The 15,230-nt window shown below is 40.2% G+C and overlaps 1 protein-coding gene across 1 annotated transcript in view; it reads left to right on the top strand.

The window, feature by feature from the left end:
- Window positions 1–15,230, top strand: part of LOC110530495 (parathyroid hormone/parathyroid hormone-related peptide receptor) — a 70,885-nt gene that overhangs the window by 37,139 nt on the left and 18,516 nt on the right. The window contains exons 2-4 of the mRNA XM_021613634.2: window positions 5,099–5,201; window positions 10,338–10,448; window positions 10,831–10,955. Coding sequence (XP_021469309.2) covers window positions 5,099–5,201; window positions 10,338–10,448; window positions 10,831–10,955 — 339 coding nt within the window. The remainder of the gene's footprint in view (window positions 1–5,098; window positions 5,202–10,337; window positions 10,449–10,830; window positions 10,956–15,230) is intronic.

Genomic DNA, 15,230 nt, shown 5'->3' with positions numbered 1-15,230 from the left:
GCAAGACTAGTCATAATTGACTGTTCCAATGGTGTTGTCCCTTCAGCCTATATGCAGCAAACTCAATATTGGTCCACACATTTCCTTGAAAGGAGAGATTTTCTTTAATTAGTCTGAAGACAAACAGAAACGAGTGGTTTATTCAAGTAATGTTTTTATTTAGAGGACTAATGATGAAAACGCATGTTTACTGTATGTGGTGTGTATTTAAAAAATAAAATAAAATGGGCATGCTGTCAAAGGTATTTTACAAAAAGAATACTGTATTTTTGAATGGAATGCTGGCAAATAAGAATGTGCAACGCTTCTCAATGTGAGAGTTATGTTTGCTTTGGTGGTTTGGAGCCCGGCCAGTGGAGAAGGAATATAGTTTTCAAAAATAATCAAGAGGCACGGGCTTATTAACCATGATCCTCCTCTAGGGGATGGCTCTAATCCGAAATTATACATCATGATATCTCGGCATGTATCTTCCTTACAAAGACGTGTGCAAGCTGCATTATCTGCTAGTGAAATATTGAGGGCCTCTTATTGTCTTTCACCTATTTCTGACTTAACACACTTAAAGGTCCAATGCAGCTGCTTTTATCTCAATATCAAATCATTTCTAGTACAGTTAAATAGTTAACACACACACATGGACACAGCAGTCTAAGGCACTGCATCTCAGTGCAAGAGGCGTCATTACAGTCCCTGGTTCGAATCCAGGCTGTGTCACATCCAGCCGTGATTGGGAGTCCCATAGGGCGGCGCACAATTGGCCCAGCGTCGTACGGATTTGTTATTTTAACTGACTTGCCTAGTTAAGTAAAGGTTACACACACAAACACACACACTGACCCCAACTTTTTTTTGGGGGGGGGGCATTTACGTATGTCCCCATTACCAGCAAAACATAATCAAAACCTAATTCTTTCACTTACTTGCTGTGCTGTTTCGTTGTTCATTTGTTCAGTCGTTTCATTCTCAACCAGGATTTCATCATACATGTTAAGCAGTGAAGTTTCAGCTCTGTCTGTCCATGGCTTCTTTTCCTCTGTGTGCACTGTCACTGTGTCTGTTTCCCTCTGGTCCAGCTGTGTATGTAACATTTCACGTTAACCCTGTTTCTTGTCTGCATCTAAGTAGCGGTCCTTGTACCTAGCATCGAGCATGGTGGCGACACAGTAGAGAGAATGCCACCGAGTCGCTTGTTCACAGCTTGTGTCTGCAGTTTTGTTGACAGGCGTTTCAATGCCATGACAGAGGGTATCACGTCTGCTGCAGGTGCAGTTGATGAGCTTATTTCTCCAGTCAGTTGTTTGAATGGAGCTAGCTAGCTAGTGTGTTCATGTTTCAAACATGTTGTGAAATGTCTTTGAAATGGCAGCAGCTGTATGACAACCAGCACATTCATGAGCATGCATTGCGACTTTTCTCAGTACGAAATACTCAACGACCCACTGTGCTGTCAGACTCAGCATGCTCATGGGGCTGACATCGCTGGTCCAAATGTCAGTCGTGAAGCTCATAGCAGTGACGCAATGTTTAATTTATTTTCAGTTTAAAAAAATATGTATATATTTTATCGTTTAAAAAAAATTGTTTTTGCACATCGGCATTAAACTAGACATCGGGCAGATACCGATGTTGGCATTTTTAGCTAATATCGTCCGATTCCCCGATAAGTTAACCGATATATTGTGCATCCCTAATTTCTGGGTAGCAATTCCGTAGCTTACTTGTATTTTTTTTTAAGTGTCCATTAAAAAGTAAATTATTTGCTGAATATGCCGTCTTTAGATTTGGATGAAGACACCTGTCTAAGATGATGAAGACACCTGTCTAAGATGATAAAGACACCTGTCTAAGATGATGAAGACACCTGTCTAAGATGATGAAGACACCTGTCTAAGATGATGAAGACACCTGTCTAAGATGATGAAGACACCTGTCTAAGATGATGAAGTCACCTGTCTAAGATGATGAAGACACCTGTCTATTCGAGGGCTGTTTTCATGTTTTTCTGCCCTGTCACTGCCATTACCCCTGCATAAAGTAACAGAAGTCAGCAGCGATTTAGATGTGAACATTATCTTTGCTTCTCTGGAATAGACCTGTGGAATATTCTATATTGGCATAGCCAGTACAGTAAACAGGTTGTATCTATCCTTGTTCGCTGTGTTGTGATATGTTGTTCCATCTGTGGTTGTTTACCATCCTAGGCCATACATTTCTCTTTTCCTCTGTAGCCCCATTCAGCTCTCAAAATTGACATTCTTATTTCAACCCTTAAACTTGTGAAAATATTGATGGATCGAGCATTATGGTGTCAAGTGTTGCAGTGCAGCCCTGTGTGTGGCTGTGGGCCTGGTATTTGCCATTTTAATATTATATCCCCTCCCTGAAAGGTCTGGCTATCTTATTTCCTAAATTATTCAAAGTAGATTTATTTAAGTCATGCACAACATGGTGTTTAACTATACAGACAACAAGAGTAGACATAGACTGTCATAAAAATAATGTAAAAATAAGAGTCAAGATGATTTACGAAGGTACCTCTGAGAGTAGGCCTGCATAAAATATACAGTATATTAGTCCATGTAATTTACTGTTAAACCAAACGTCTCTTTCGGGTCAACGTGGTGGCACATTGGATCATACTAGCGTCTCCTTTAATGGTGTTCGAATCCATATCTGTGTAAAACATATGCTGACACCTGCAGGGTGTGACTTAACTGAGCTTGTACTGTACCACATGCTTAGATTCTCACAGTGGTTGAGGGATTAAAGTTATATCACTTCTTTAGTCACTGTGGGAGGATAGATACTAGGCAGTGTTCACCAACCTTTTCTGAGTCAAGATCACTTTAGCAGTCAATAGGCAAGCCGATATCTACCGCTCGGATAAAAAAAAAAACATGCAATATTAACCTAATAAAAACAGTTGTGTAGGAAAGAGGTTTGTGCAGTAGGCCTAATACATTATCACATCATATTGGCTATATGCCTGGCCTGCCAATGTTCTTCTCAGATCATATTATATTTCAAAGCCTGAGCTTTGATATCAAAATAGATCAGTTGGTGTAACCCTTGCGAGGCACAGCTGAGCATAAATTTAACTGGACTGATGGTACCTGCATCTGATGGTCAGTCTCAGCGGACGAAGGGAGGGAGAGAGCATAAGAGGGAGAGACCACACCTCCGCCTTTCACGGTCCCTGTTCTCTCCTTTCCTCCAGTGAGATTGACCAGAGAGAGGGGACACTGTCTTCCACCTGATGATGAAACTCGAGTCGCACCACATCTGCTTCATGCACAAATTCATGTTGTTCCCATGGCCAGAGAAAGTGAAATATTCCTTGATATTAAAAAGATAAGAAGTGCTAATAATAATAAAAACGCGGCCTATCGATACATTTGGCTACTCATTGATTGCAGTTGAAATGCTAATGGAAGTAGGGAGAAGTGCGTTTTGTTTTGTAAAAGTGTTGACAGTGCTGATTTAAAAACTTAAACATGAATTCAGAAAAAATCCTCATAAAAACAGCTGCTCTTTTGCTGTATTCTTTGACAGTCTATCTCTGGTCATGGTTTTAAAAGTTATGAAATCTCATGTAGGCTGGTATCAAACTTTGCTGTGAGGTCGCGGAAGCAGTAGGCACGGTAATTTGAGATAAAGGATTGGCCAGCGCAGTAGGCACACTTGATTTAGCCACAGCTCTCCTGGTCTGCTGGGTAGGCAGAAATGTTCAGTCAAATGAAATGGTTCAAAATGGGAACACCTTGCCTACCCGGCGCGCAGGGCTTCTGAATCGATTGCACCTACCAACAACAGCGCAAGGCAAATAAAACAACAAAACAAGGCTTTATCCTTGGCTTTTCTACAGAAATGTTTGGTGATCGAATAGGAATGCCTTGAAGATCGATCGTGATCGACCGGTTGGTGACCACTGGTCTAGGGTCAACCTTTTTATAACCTTTGACATTATCACGTCACTTTGGCTCAGTTAGACTGTTCTTCCAGCACGTACAGTAAAACCTTTTATGAATTAAATACTTTACAATGATTAGAAATGTAGTTTTGTGAGTTAGGTGCCACTCGTTTAAGTTTACAAGATTTGCAAACGTGAGTTTGCATGAACAGTTTGAAAATGGGTCTGCTGGTAAATGTTTTTGTCACAAATGCCAAAGATGACACAAAGTCAAGGGAAAGCTCCAGCCAAAGGTACCTATTAGAAGGGGGAAAGTTTCCTAGAATAGAAAACCACACCTGGATATTATGGCTCTCTCTCCAGAGCTGTGTTTGAAAGCTGAGCAAATGTTGTGAGGTGTAAGAGGAAACCGTTTGGTATAAAATGTATTTTTCCCTTTTCTGTGTCATATCTGATTAGTGCTTCAGGGTACACAAGCCACAGAGTGGCTAAAATCACAGGAATACCAGCTGGGTCTATAAACAAAGAGCGAAACTGATACTGTTTAGACAAGAAACAGAAACCGCAAGGTCTTTTATAACCCTTTGCCTTCATGGGCAGCTAAGACAGAAATAAAAATATGTAATCGGCTTTACGTTTACACAACTCATTGTGACTTACAGTTGGCCAAATGCCTTTATTTTGGTTCATCTCAAATGTATCATAGAAGAAAACACTGTCTTATGTTTGAGGAAATTGTTAGACTGAGACAATGAGTGACAGGGTTTTGATAATTGGGTTGCATTGCATGCATGCACACATTACACACACTACCACCTGCTGCTGTTCTCTAGGCTAGTTGTTTATATACAGTGTGTGTGTGTATGTGTATGTGTGTGTGTGTGTGTGTGTGTGTGTGTGTGTGTGTGTGTGTGTGTGTGTGTGTGTGTGTGTGTGTTTGGGGGGGCAGCTGTGTTTAATATTGTCCATTTGATGTATTTCACGAAGCTGTCAACCTCACTTAAAATGCTTATTGATATGGGAAATGAAATGTGGGTTCACAACGATGCATTGCTCCTCCGCTATCTGATGTTTGTTACAATTCAAGTTTCATGTTGTTTCAGATGCTTCACTTTTCCATTGTGTTGTTGGAAGAATGATTGCTCCTCGCTCCACTAACTCAGTGTCATTGTCCTTTCTATGCAGGTGGAGGCAGATGATGTGCTCACCAAAGAGGAACAGATCGGTCTGCTGTTTAAAGCCAAACGCAAGTGTGAGGTGGCCATCAGTAACAAACACAAGCCTGGTGGTGAGTAAAAAACTAATCTCAGATAAAAGTTATGTAAACCTGACGTGTTTTTTTTTCATTGACATGAAAACAGTCCTGTCACATTGGTAATAGATAAATGACATCTGTGGCTTCCTGCAGAGTTAATCTGTTGGTTCACTGCCTGCTCTGTTAACCATGCACACGTCTAGTTCTGTCACATTGGCACCTGAGGACACACCAGGAACATAAGCATTATTTTGTCTACTGGGTTGTCCAAGCAGAAAAATAACTCTGTTTGAACTGACAACATCACTATAACAGTGTTGACACGGAGCAGTGGATTTAGAGGCTGAGATGTACAGATTATTGAGTGGGTCAGAACTAATATGCATCAGACATGGAAACAGGACAGGGTTTCTGTAGGAATAATAACCCGGCTCTGACAGAAAACCAGAAAATGTCGATGTGTTTTTAGAGCCTGTCACAAGATGAATTATCTCAGGTGGAGAAAATGGTTTCCTTCCTTTGTCACCATTGACTCACATTATTCCAATTAGTGTGACTGCTGCTGGCATTGATCCAATATCGGATTGTAGCTTTAATATGAGGCATTCATACTGGACAAATACAGATACCGTGGCTGTACTGTAGTCTGAAATTAAGAGGGGGAAATGTATTATATTTCTTCCTGTATGGTTAGGAGGTTACGATGGTCAGGGGGGCTTTTTGAGAGAATCCGGTCCATATTTGTTTACTTGTGGTTATGTGAAGACTGTCACATTCAGCCAGACCCCAGAATCCCCCTGTCTCTGTGGTCACTGTCATTTTTTCTGGTTGATTATTCTAAAGAGGTTTGGGATTCCATATCCAGCCAGTCATATTATTTTCTCTTTAACCCTGGTTCATTGTGGTCTTCTTGGGTTCTTTCTGTGTTGGGTTCTCAGGCTTTCTAAACAAAACTTCTCTGTAAATGAAACACAGCATTGCAAACCTTTATTTTAAAATTAAGAAAGCAAAAGGTATTATTGATGGATTCCCAGCAGTTATATTATCTCTCACCACATTCCCCATAATGTGCACATATTCTGCAAATGTTCACAGTTTTAGGTATAACTGGAAATAGAACTTAAAATAACACATTATATGGTAATCTATTATCAACGGTCATCAAAATACTTGTTTGAAGGTGATGGTTTCAGTGTTTAAGAGGGAAAGTGTAAAGCCTGCGTGTGTATTGATCAGAATGATCCTAGACACTTGACACTAAGCAGGGCTGTTATAGCCACATTAGAGTGTTCTACGATGACAGGCACCTTGTCTCCCCTGACCACCGTCACCTGTAATGCAGCCTGACATTTGTTGCATGTCCCTGTTGTATGAGGTGTTACTCTTTTTCCAGGTATCTGGGGTACATTTCCAGGGTTCATTTCAGCCTTCAACAGTTCCCTTGGACTAGAAAGTTATCCTTCTTCATTTGGGAGAGTATTTTAAATGAAATTGTCTTGAGTAAGCATAATACTTTATAAACTTGGAGAATACACATCTTACTTCCAGTTTTTGTCGGTTTCTTTTTAAATGAGTCAATTTGTGAAATGAACAGAAATGCATATCACAAATTGAAATAATTGTCTTTAAAGTGGTGGTAAACTTTCAAATATACCAAAGACAAATTGAAATGTTTTAATTATTCTCTTGGTCAGTGGATGCTGCTGAGGGGGGGGGGGGGGGGGGACTCATAATAATGTCTGGAACAGAGCAAATGGAATGGCATCAAACCATGTGTTTGATGTACTGTATTTGATGCCATTCCATTCATTCTTCCATTACCACAAGCCTGTCCTCCCCAATTAATGTGCCACCAACCTCCTGTGCTCTTGATGGTTACTTTTGCTGATATGTTCACATATGCAGTATTTTACGTTTTATCACCTGGGAGAATAGAACTGTTACCTTCAGTTTGGGTCTGAGTATATTTAAATTAGTCATTCAGAAACTGACAAATGTGGGCCATTTAATAATTTATTCAAAGACCAATTAAAACTCATGTTTCAATGATTTCTCTTGATGGTTTACCTTTTCTAATATGTTCTCAGGTACATTTATGTTACTTTTTTAGATACACTTCTTTAGAGATCTACTTTGGATATGGTTTCTAGACAAAGCTGTTGCTGGAGGGACAGTTTTCGGGCAAACGGTAGATGCGTCAGAGATGACCACTACATGACCTGTATACCTGATGACGCTGTCAGAGAGTAGTAGACTCGACATAGCCTTTATCTGGTGGCTGTATCCCAGCTCCTTTTGGAAGGTTGCACACGTCTTTTGAATCATAGCTCAGTTGATGCTGAAATTAGCGTAAACATATGACCTACCTCTCAAAGAGAGGGAAAAGGCCCTGGTATACTTTCTGCCTGAAAAAAGAATTCAAGACCTCATTTTGTGCGCTTGAGTTTTTTCTTCTTCATTATTTCACTCTTAGCGTTTTCATTTGAACTTCATTTCAACCTAATGTGCACATCTGTTGATCTGTTTATTGCTATTTATTTTATGTCGATATTCAATCAACATTTTTTATTTAGATGCCTATTACAAATATAATTGATTAAGGTAGAATGGCAATATATTATATTAGGTGGCAAAGACTTCCACATCATCATGTTCTGGAATGTTACAGCATAGCCTATGGTGTAGTGAGTCTAATGATGACCCTGTAGAAATGACGATGGAAACTGTTGCTGTTAACAGGCAATTATATTTTATGAATCGTTTTTATTTTTGTAATGTTGCATTGGCCAAGAAAAGAGTTCCCCTTTTTTTTAATAGGCTACTGCTAATTGTGGTCTCCTCTATTGTGGAAAAACCATGAAACCTGCATTCTGACTCAAACTCAAAGAATAGCAATTGAATGCAATTTTGAGGACTTTTCTTCCAGATTTGTCTTGCCTATATTGTGTGTCTCCACCCTTGGGGTTCTGTGCCACTGTAAACTCTTGGTTAGCCTAACTATTATTACTGTGGAGGGGAGACTTTTTTGCAAATAGTAATGAATTGATCTTGCTATTCTAGCTATTTTGAAAGTGGTGGCTGGTAGGGTGGTGGGCCAACTTCAGCCCAAGGAGAGGGTCTTGCTTAGTATTGCGGTGTTTCACTGTGAAGCCCATCTATTTGTTATTATTTTTCATTTGTGCCTTAAATACTTGAGTTCTCATTACTTCCTTGACACAACGTTTTCATTGAGGGAGACACTGAGGTTTGCCTGGTTAGGACAGTAGAAGGATGTGGGTTCAAGGCCCTAGACCTTGCAGTGTTGAAAATAGCTCAGCATTCAAACCTGTAGTGCCAGTGTAAAATAACATCAGCACTCATCATAACAGCTTGTACATATCAAAACTCTACTGCGATATATGTTTTGACATCTGCAAGGCCTGAATCAAATGATTGCAGGGAAAAGAAAATGTTATTTAAAACCTCTAATAGATCACCAATACCAACGTCCCCCACAGTCACGTTTATATTTAAATCATGGCCATGAAATTTATAGGAAATGATATATGTGTGTGTTCTGTGTTTAATTTGAGTCTGTTGGTAGGTGGTCCAATGAGTATTAAAAGTACAGCCAAAAAAACTAAAACCTAAGACCGATTTCATTCTCACTTCACTCCCAGGACCATGTGGTCATTGTGATTTTGAAAAACGTGAAGCTTCTCAGGCTACTTTTTCAACCCTGTCATCTCTCACAATCCAAAATCAGTCTAAATCATACAAAGTCTACGCTTTCATTGAGAGCTGGGTGACAGGCCATTTTGAAGGCACATGAAAAGCATTTGATCATTGCCTCTGATGTTTCTTTGTAACTTTGATTACAGGAATGAGACAATAATAGATGTAAAGCAAGGAGAAAACAGTTTTAGTTTTATCCTCAACTAGTTATTAGTGGTGAGTGTGGGGCAGATGTTTTCAATAATAGAAAATAAAAGCGTAGCCAGAAACCGGCGTCTGCCAGGGATCTGTGGGGAGAGGGGACTACACTCCCACTATTGCAGGGCTATAGGGTTAATAATAACGTTCTAAAATGCTCCTGCTGCCCGTCTTAACGAACGTGAGGCTGCCGATCCCAGAAAAGTAAGGCTTCTGCCTTCCACTCACAACAATTCATTGTGAGATAAAGGCATTTTCGCAATCCTGTACAAATAGCAACTTCACTGCACATTACACACACTCAGGGGACGGGGAAGAAACATTTTACAAGAGGGTGGATTTGAGAGCGGTTAGCAGAACAACAATTCTGCTTGACTCTGCTCTTCCACTGTGGTAGACTAGACTCGTGTTCAGTGTTGCGTCATAGTATCTTTGCTTCTTCCCAGGGAGCCAGAACGCTACAGCCTTGTCACTGTTGTTTTCTTAATTTTGCATGGAATCTCCACAAATAAGATCCATATTAAAACCACTTTGACAAAACAGATGCACTATAGCGTGTGAGTGCTGCGGTGAGATCATAAGCTTTCACTAAATAGCCCATTTAGGCCTATGCTGCTCCTATGGATCATTAGAAACATGTCTGCTTAGACCTACTCAGTTATTTAATGATTACAACATTTCAAGTGTCCATTTCAGGCAGAGGAAGCAACGTAGACTAGCAAACATGTCTTTCTTGTGGGGTGGACATAAACAGCCTACCATGACTGATTTGATATGTCGGATGGGATTGAAGCGGATTCATGCCACAGCAAATGAAAATTAAAACATTGAAATTAACACATATTTGCTTGCAAATGTAGACATTTCAGAGGTGTTTGGGGAATTCAATGCTGGTTTGTTGAGCCTTAATTGTAAAGATCAAACATATCCAGCAGACAGAACACAACACTGCTCTGGATGGCTGGTGTTGTGAACATTCAGCATCACAAAGGACATTGCATCTGTTTCCTGCATACCCACCAATTAACAGGCCGCCAGGGCCGTCTTTCTCTACATGCTATTTATGATCATAACATTAGGCTACAGTTCATTTGTGTATTGTCTTTAGAGGACAACACAATAAAAAAAAACAGCTACTCGCTGGTGCTCTGGAATTTAACAAAGAAGCCTCCAGCAGTGTAATGTTGGAGCCAAGGCAGTGAACACTCAAACTCACTACACTTAAATGTCACCATTGCTTTGTCTCTACTCCTGCAGATGGTTACTGCTCGCCAGAGTGGGATGGCATTGTATGTTGGCCTGAGGGGTCTCCCGGGAAGCTGGTGTCCACTGCCTGTCCAGACTACATCTATGACTTCAACCATAAAGGTAACACTGGCCACTTGATAGCCTGCAGTTCAACAGTTCTCTTGCACAGAGCTCATTTTCCATTTTAGGTCATGGTGCTCAATGCCCACATTAGTAAGATAGCCAATAGGCCGCTGAGATAGTGGATAATCTTTTATCTACTTTAATCTGTAACACAGCATGGAGCATTTCTTTTCAGTATATTTATATAGCTATGGCAATGCAACAAGATATTGTATTTTTTTATGTAAGTACTTCGTCATACAAGGCTGTTGTGAAGTTGTTGAAATGCCCATGATTTCTGATGGGATTAGACAACGGCAATATGCACTTACAGGTGAAAAGAAATTACATGTGCATTGTGTCATTCTGTTGTTTTCTGTAATTGTGTTGTATTCTACAGGACTAGCCTATCGTCGCTGTGACAGCAATGGGACGTGGGAGCTGACCACCACCAACAACAAGACTTGGGCCAACTACAGCGAATGTGCAAAATTCCTCTCGCACTATAACCAAAACAATGAGAAGGTGAGAGTCATGTCCATCCCAGCATGCATTTCTCCGCACCATTAGACAATGCCAACTTTGTCAGAGACTTGACACAATAGTAGTAGACAGGGACAGTGGCCATTGTGTGTCGTTTCTGGGAAAAAAAGTGACATTTCAATCTATTCTATTCTTTGGGGGCTGTTGTGGCATTAGCATACATAATCAATGTGGAGGTATTAGAATGTTAATGATATTGGACGTGTGATTTGATTGGTCAGAACAAAGGTCCTTTTCTCCAAATCAGTATGCAGTGGGATGCTTTTCATTTCTGTCACACATCAGATGGTCCTGGAGGGGGCTTTGTGTCTAAGCATACTGGAGCAGCTACCTGGCTCACATTCTCTGAGTGTTCAATCATTCTATAACCTTGTCTGTAACTTAATGAGCATCTACAGTCTGTCATCCCCTTTGTTAGACTCATTTACCTTCTGCTTTTTCTGATGTTTCTACTCATTTGTAAGGAACCTAACAATAACAATATATATTTAGAAGATGAACATAAAAACCCTGTTTATAATTTAGATGAAGTGTCGCGTAATGGAACAAAAGACATGTCCCCTCAGAATTGTTGGACTATTTGAAATGAAAACCAGACATGACAATTTACTTATTTCCCCCATGGAGATTATGTGAACAACACAACAGTAGGCAGGTAGCCTGATTGCTCGTTTGAATCCCTGAGCTGACTAGGGGGAAAATCTGTGGATGTGCCCTTGAGCAAGGCACTTAGCCCTAATTACTCCTGTAAGTTACTCTGGATAAGAGCATCTGTTAATACTTGTGTTTGGAAGTGACTTACAGGAGCAATGTTTCACCTAGTTAAACTTGTAGTGTATTTGAGCTTTAAAACGGCTTATGAAGTTTGAAATATCCACTTTGAAATACCAGACTGGATTTTCCCTTATGAAAAATGTATCAACCCCTACAAAAATGTCCATTAATTATAATCCACATAATAATTGATTAAGTTGTTTTTTTGTGTTTTACGACTCAACTACCATACACTCACGTGGTAGTCGGGACTAGAAATATCCAACTAACTGGTTGTATAACTACAATCATTTAGCAGGTATAAAATTCAGAGTTTCCTAGTTCCAACTAGCACGTGAACGCTGCATGAGCTACCGTACAGCGAGAGTTTGGACTTGTGTTTCGAAGGCAAAGGATGAGTCTGAGTCTTATTTAGTTTTACACAAATAATTGTACATTTTCAGTAATAAAACTGACAATTATTTATTTTTGATTAAAAGTACTGAAGATGGGAGTACAGTTTCTTCATGCATTGTATGCGTGTGCTTACTGTCACCCTGATATTGGCTACTAGGTAGCTACTTCCCCAGCCTTTGCCGGACAGAAGTGCTTGTCAAGCGGAGTGAAAGGCACTGTGTCCCGGTAATGTTGCCGTTCATGCCCTCCCCATTGAGTAGCAGACTGTATGTATGTATTGAGGTGATATCTATATGGCTATCCATGTTAGTTATTTATTGTGTAGGCTGCTATCCTACTTGAAATAAATTGATGGGAGGTGAATCGATTGCCATGTTAGCTACCGCCGGTGACACGACCGTGATACAATAGGAAGCATCTCAGGTCGGCAGGCACGTCAATACAACACTGGTTCACTGGTCGCTGGCTTATCGACTCGTCGTGCATCCCAATCAGCCACACAAAATAGTGTTGAGTGGCAACAAATCAGCCCAATTAGCTGATTCGCTTTCCACACACCTACTCCTTTCGACAAACCCAGTCACCCATACTCCAGTCTCCATGGGCTGCAGCGACCCATACTTGCATTCAGGGGCTGATTACCTACCGCTTCCTTATGAAGGCCCAGTGACGGAGCAGACAAACTAACCCATGGCGGCCCACTGTCCACTGGCGTAGAACTGAGTGTTAAGGAAATCCATTCGATCGTTGAAATGAACACCTCTAATAACGGTTGTTGAGGGCCAAGGGGTTTAACCCGTTACAATCGTGGGAATTGGCCTATATGGATAAGGCCAAATTGAAATGTTTCTAACATACGAAATATGAGAAGCATATGCATAACCATAATTACAATTTAAATGTGACATTTTGAAGATTATTGGGAAATTACTGGACCAAAATTGAGGACACAACAGTTTACCTTACACGAGACTGAATCCAAACATTACGCTGCACTTTTCGCAGCATTTGACAATTATTAAATCTGAAAATACTCTGGACATCATCAATAACATTATAAGAATATTCATGGCAAATGTGGCGTAGGTGCAACATGACAAAGAAATTACAAGGGAATGAGTGAGGCCTAATTTGTGTGCACAGGTAATTTCAATGCAATTTTATGACTCAAAGAACAGTCTTAATTTACTTTTTTTTTTTTTTTGCTCTCCTAGCTATGTATGTCCTTGAGGAACTGAAGCAAGCACACTTTTGTTTGTAAAATAGGCCTGCACTGCTACCAATTACTGTTGTTGTTCACGCAATCTAAAAACGGTCCATTATAAATCACAATCTGGGTCAGGTGGGCATCATTTGAAAGTGTTTAGGCTCGTTCTGTTCAGAACAACCCAGGGTATAATGCCATGTTATCCTTGGAACTGCACATCAAACAAAGTCATCAGAAACATTGATACTGTAAATTACATGAGTTTTATCATATTGAAATATGAATTGCACATTTGGACACACGGGTGTATGGTTTGCTTGTATGACATCAAAGCGGTATTTATTATAATGTTCAACGTCTGATATTTCAGAACACATCAAATGCTCTTAATTTACAGCATTCCTCTTGCTCAGACAACAAAATAAAAAATAAAATATCCCAATTAGCAGGAGGGATGGGAACATCTTCTATTTCGGCATTATGCTAACAATTAGAACATGGTTCGAATCTTATACAACTCTGTATAGCAGAGATCCTAAGCTTTATCATACACTTAGTTTACAAAACATTAGGAACACCTGCTCTTTCCATGACATAGACTGTCCAGATCAAAGCTATGATCCCTTATTGGTGTCACCTGTTAAATCCACTTCAATCAGTGTTGATGAAGGAGACAGGTTAAATAATGATTTTTAAGACTTGGGACAATTGAGGCACGGAATGTGTGTGTGTGCCATTCAAGAGGGTGAATGAGGGTATCAGGTAGCCTAGTGGTTAGAGCATTGGGCCAGTAACCGAAAGGTTGCTGGATCGAATCCACGAGCCGACAAGGTAGAAATCTGTCGTCCTGCCCCTAAACAAGACAGTTAACCCACAGTTCCCCTGTTGGCTGTCATTGTAAATAAGAATTTGTTCATAACTGACTTGCCTAGTTAAATAAAGGTTAAAAAAAAATGGGTAAGACAAAATATGTAGTTGCCTTTGAACAGGGTAAGGTAGGGGGTGTCAGATGCACCAGTTTGAGTGTGTCAAGAACTGCAATGCTGCTGCAATGCTCAACAGTTTCCTGTGTGTACCAAGAATGGTCCTCCAGCCAACTTGACACAGCTGTGGGAAGCATTGGAGTCAACATGGGCCAGCATCCCTGTGGAATGAGTTTGACACCTTGTCGAGTTCATGCTCCAACGAATTGAGGCAGTTCTAAGAGCAAAAGGGGTACAACTCAATATTAGGAAGGTGTTCCTAATGTTTTGTACACTCAGTGTATTTCTTTTAAAATATAAATTTTACTATTAAGAACAGATTTACAGCCACTGTGTTCCAATTTAGGCGCTTATCAGTGACCAAATCTGCAATTTTCATACCGAGTGAGTGAGTGTAAAGGACTACTGAATGGAATGGAATTAAATTGGAATGACCTCTGTGATAACAGCAGAATAAAGCAAAGGAGATAGATATCAGTATCAGTCATTTCTATGATTAAAGTTGCTTTGAAAAAAATCAGTGTTGAAAAAAAATCTATTTCCACATGTTGAATTTTTCCCTTAACATCCTGGCTACAGCACTTTGTATTATTTTGGGAGAGAGGTGCCTGTCATGTACCATTTTCTTCTGACAATCCAATCCAGCTCCAATCCATTTAAGTCAGGGGAAGAGGTTTACAGGAATCATATCAGATTGTAAGAATCTGTTTAATGAAGGTAAAGCTAGGGTGACAGGTAACCTCAAATACACTACACTTTTGCAGGAAAGTTCTACTGCAACAGGGTGATAAAATGAAGATCCTAGGTTGGATAGTGATGAGATCTGCTCAGCTGACAAGGACAGGGCCAAGAGAGCACAGGAGAAGTAGGCCATCAGATAAAACAAAGAGCGGACAT

This window comes from Oncorhynchus mykiss, chromosome 8 (assembly GCF_013265735.2).
Source record: "Oncorhynchus mykiss isolate Arlee chromosome 8, USDA_OmykA_1.1, whole genome shotgun sequence".
NCBI classification, from domain to species: Eukaryota; Metazoa; Chordata; class Actinopteri; order Salmoniformes; family Salmonidae; genus Oncorhynchus; species Oncorhynchus mykiss.
This window is presented reverse-complemented; position numbering and strand designations above follow the sequence as displayed.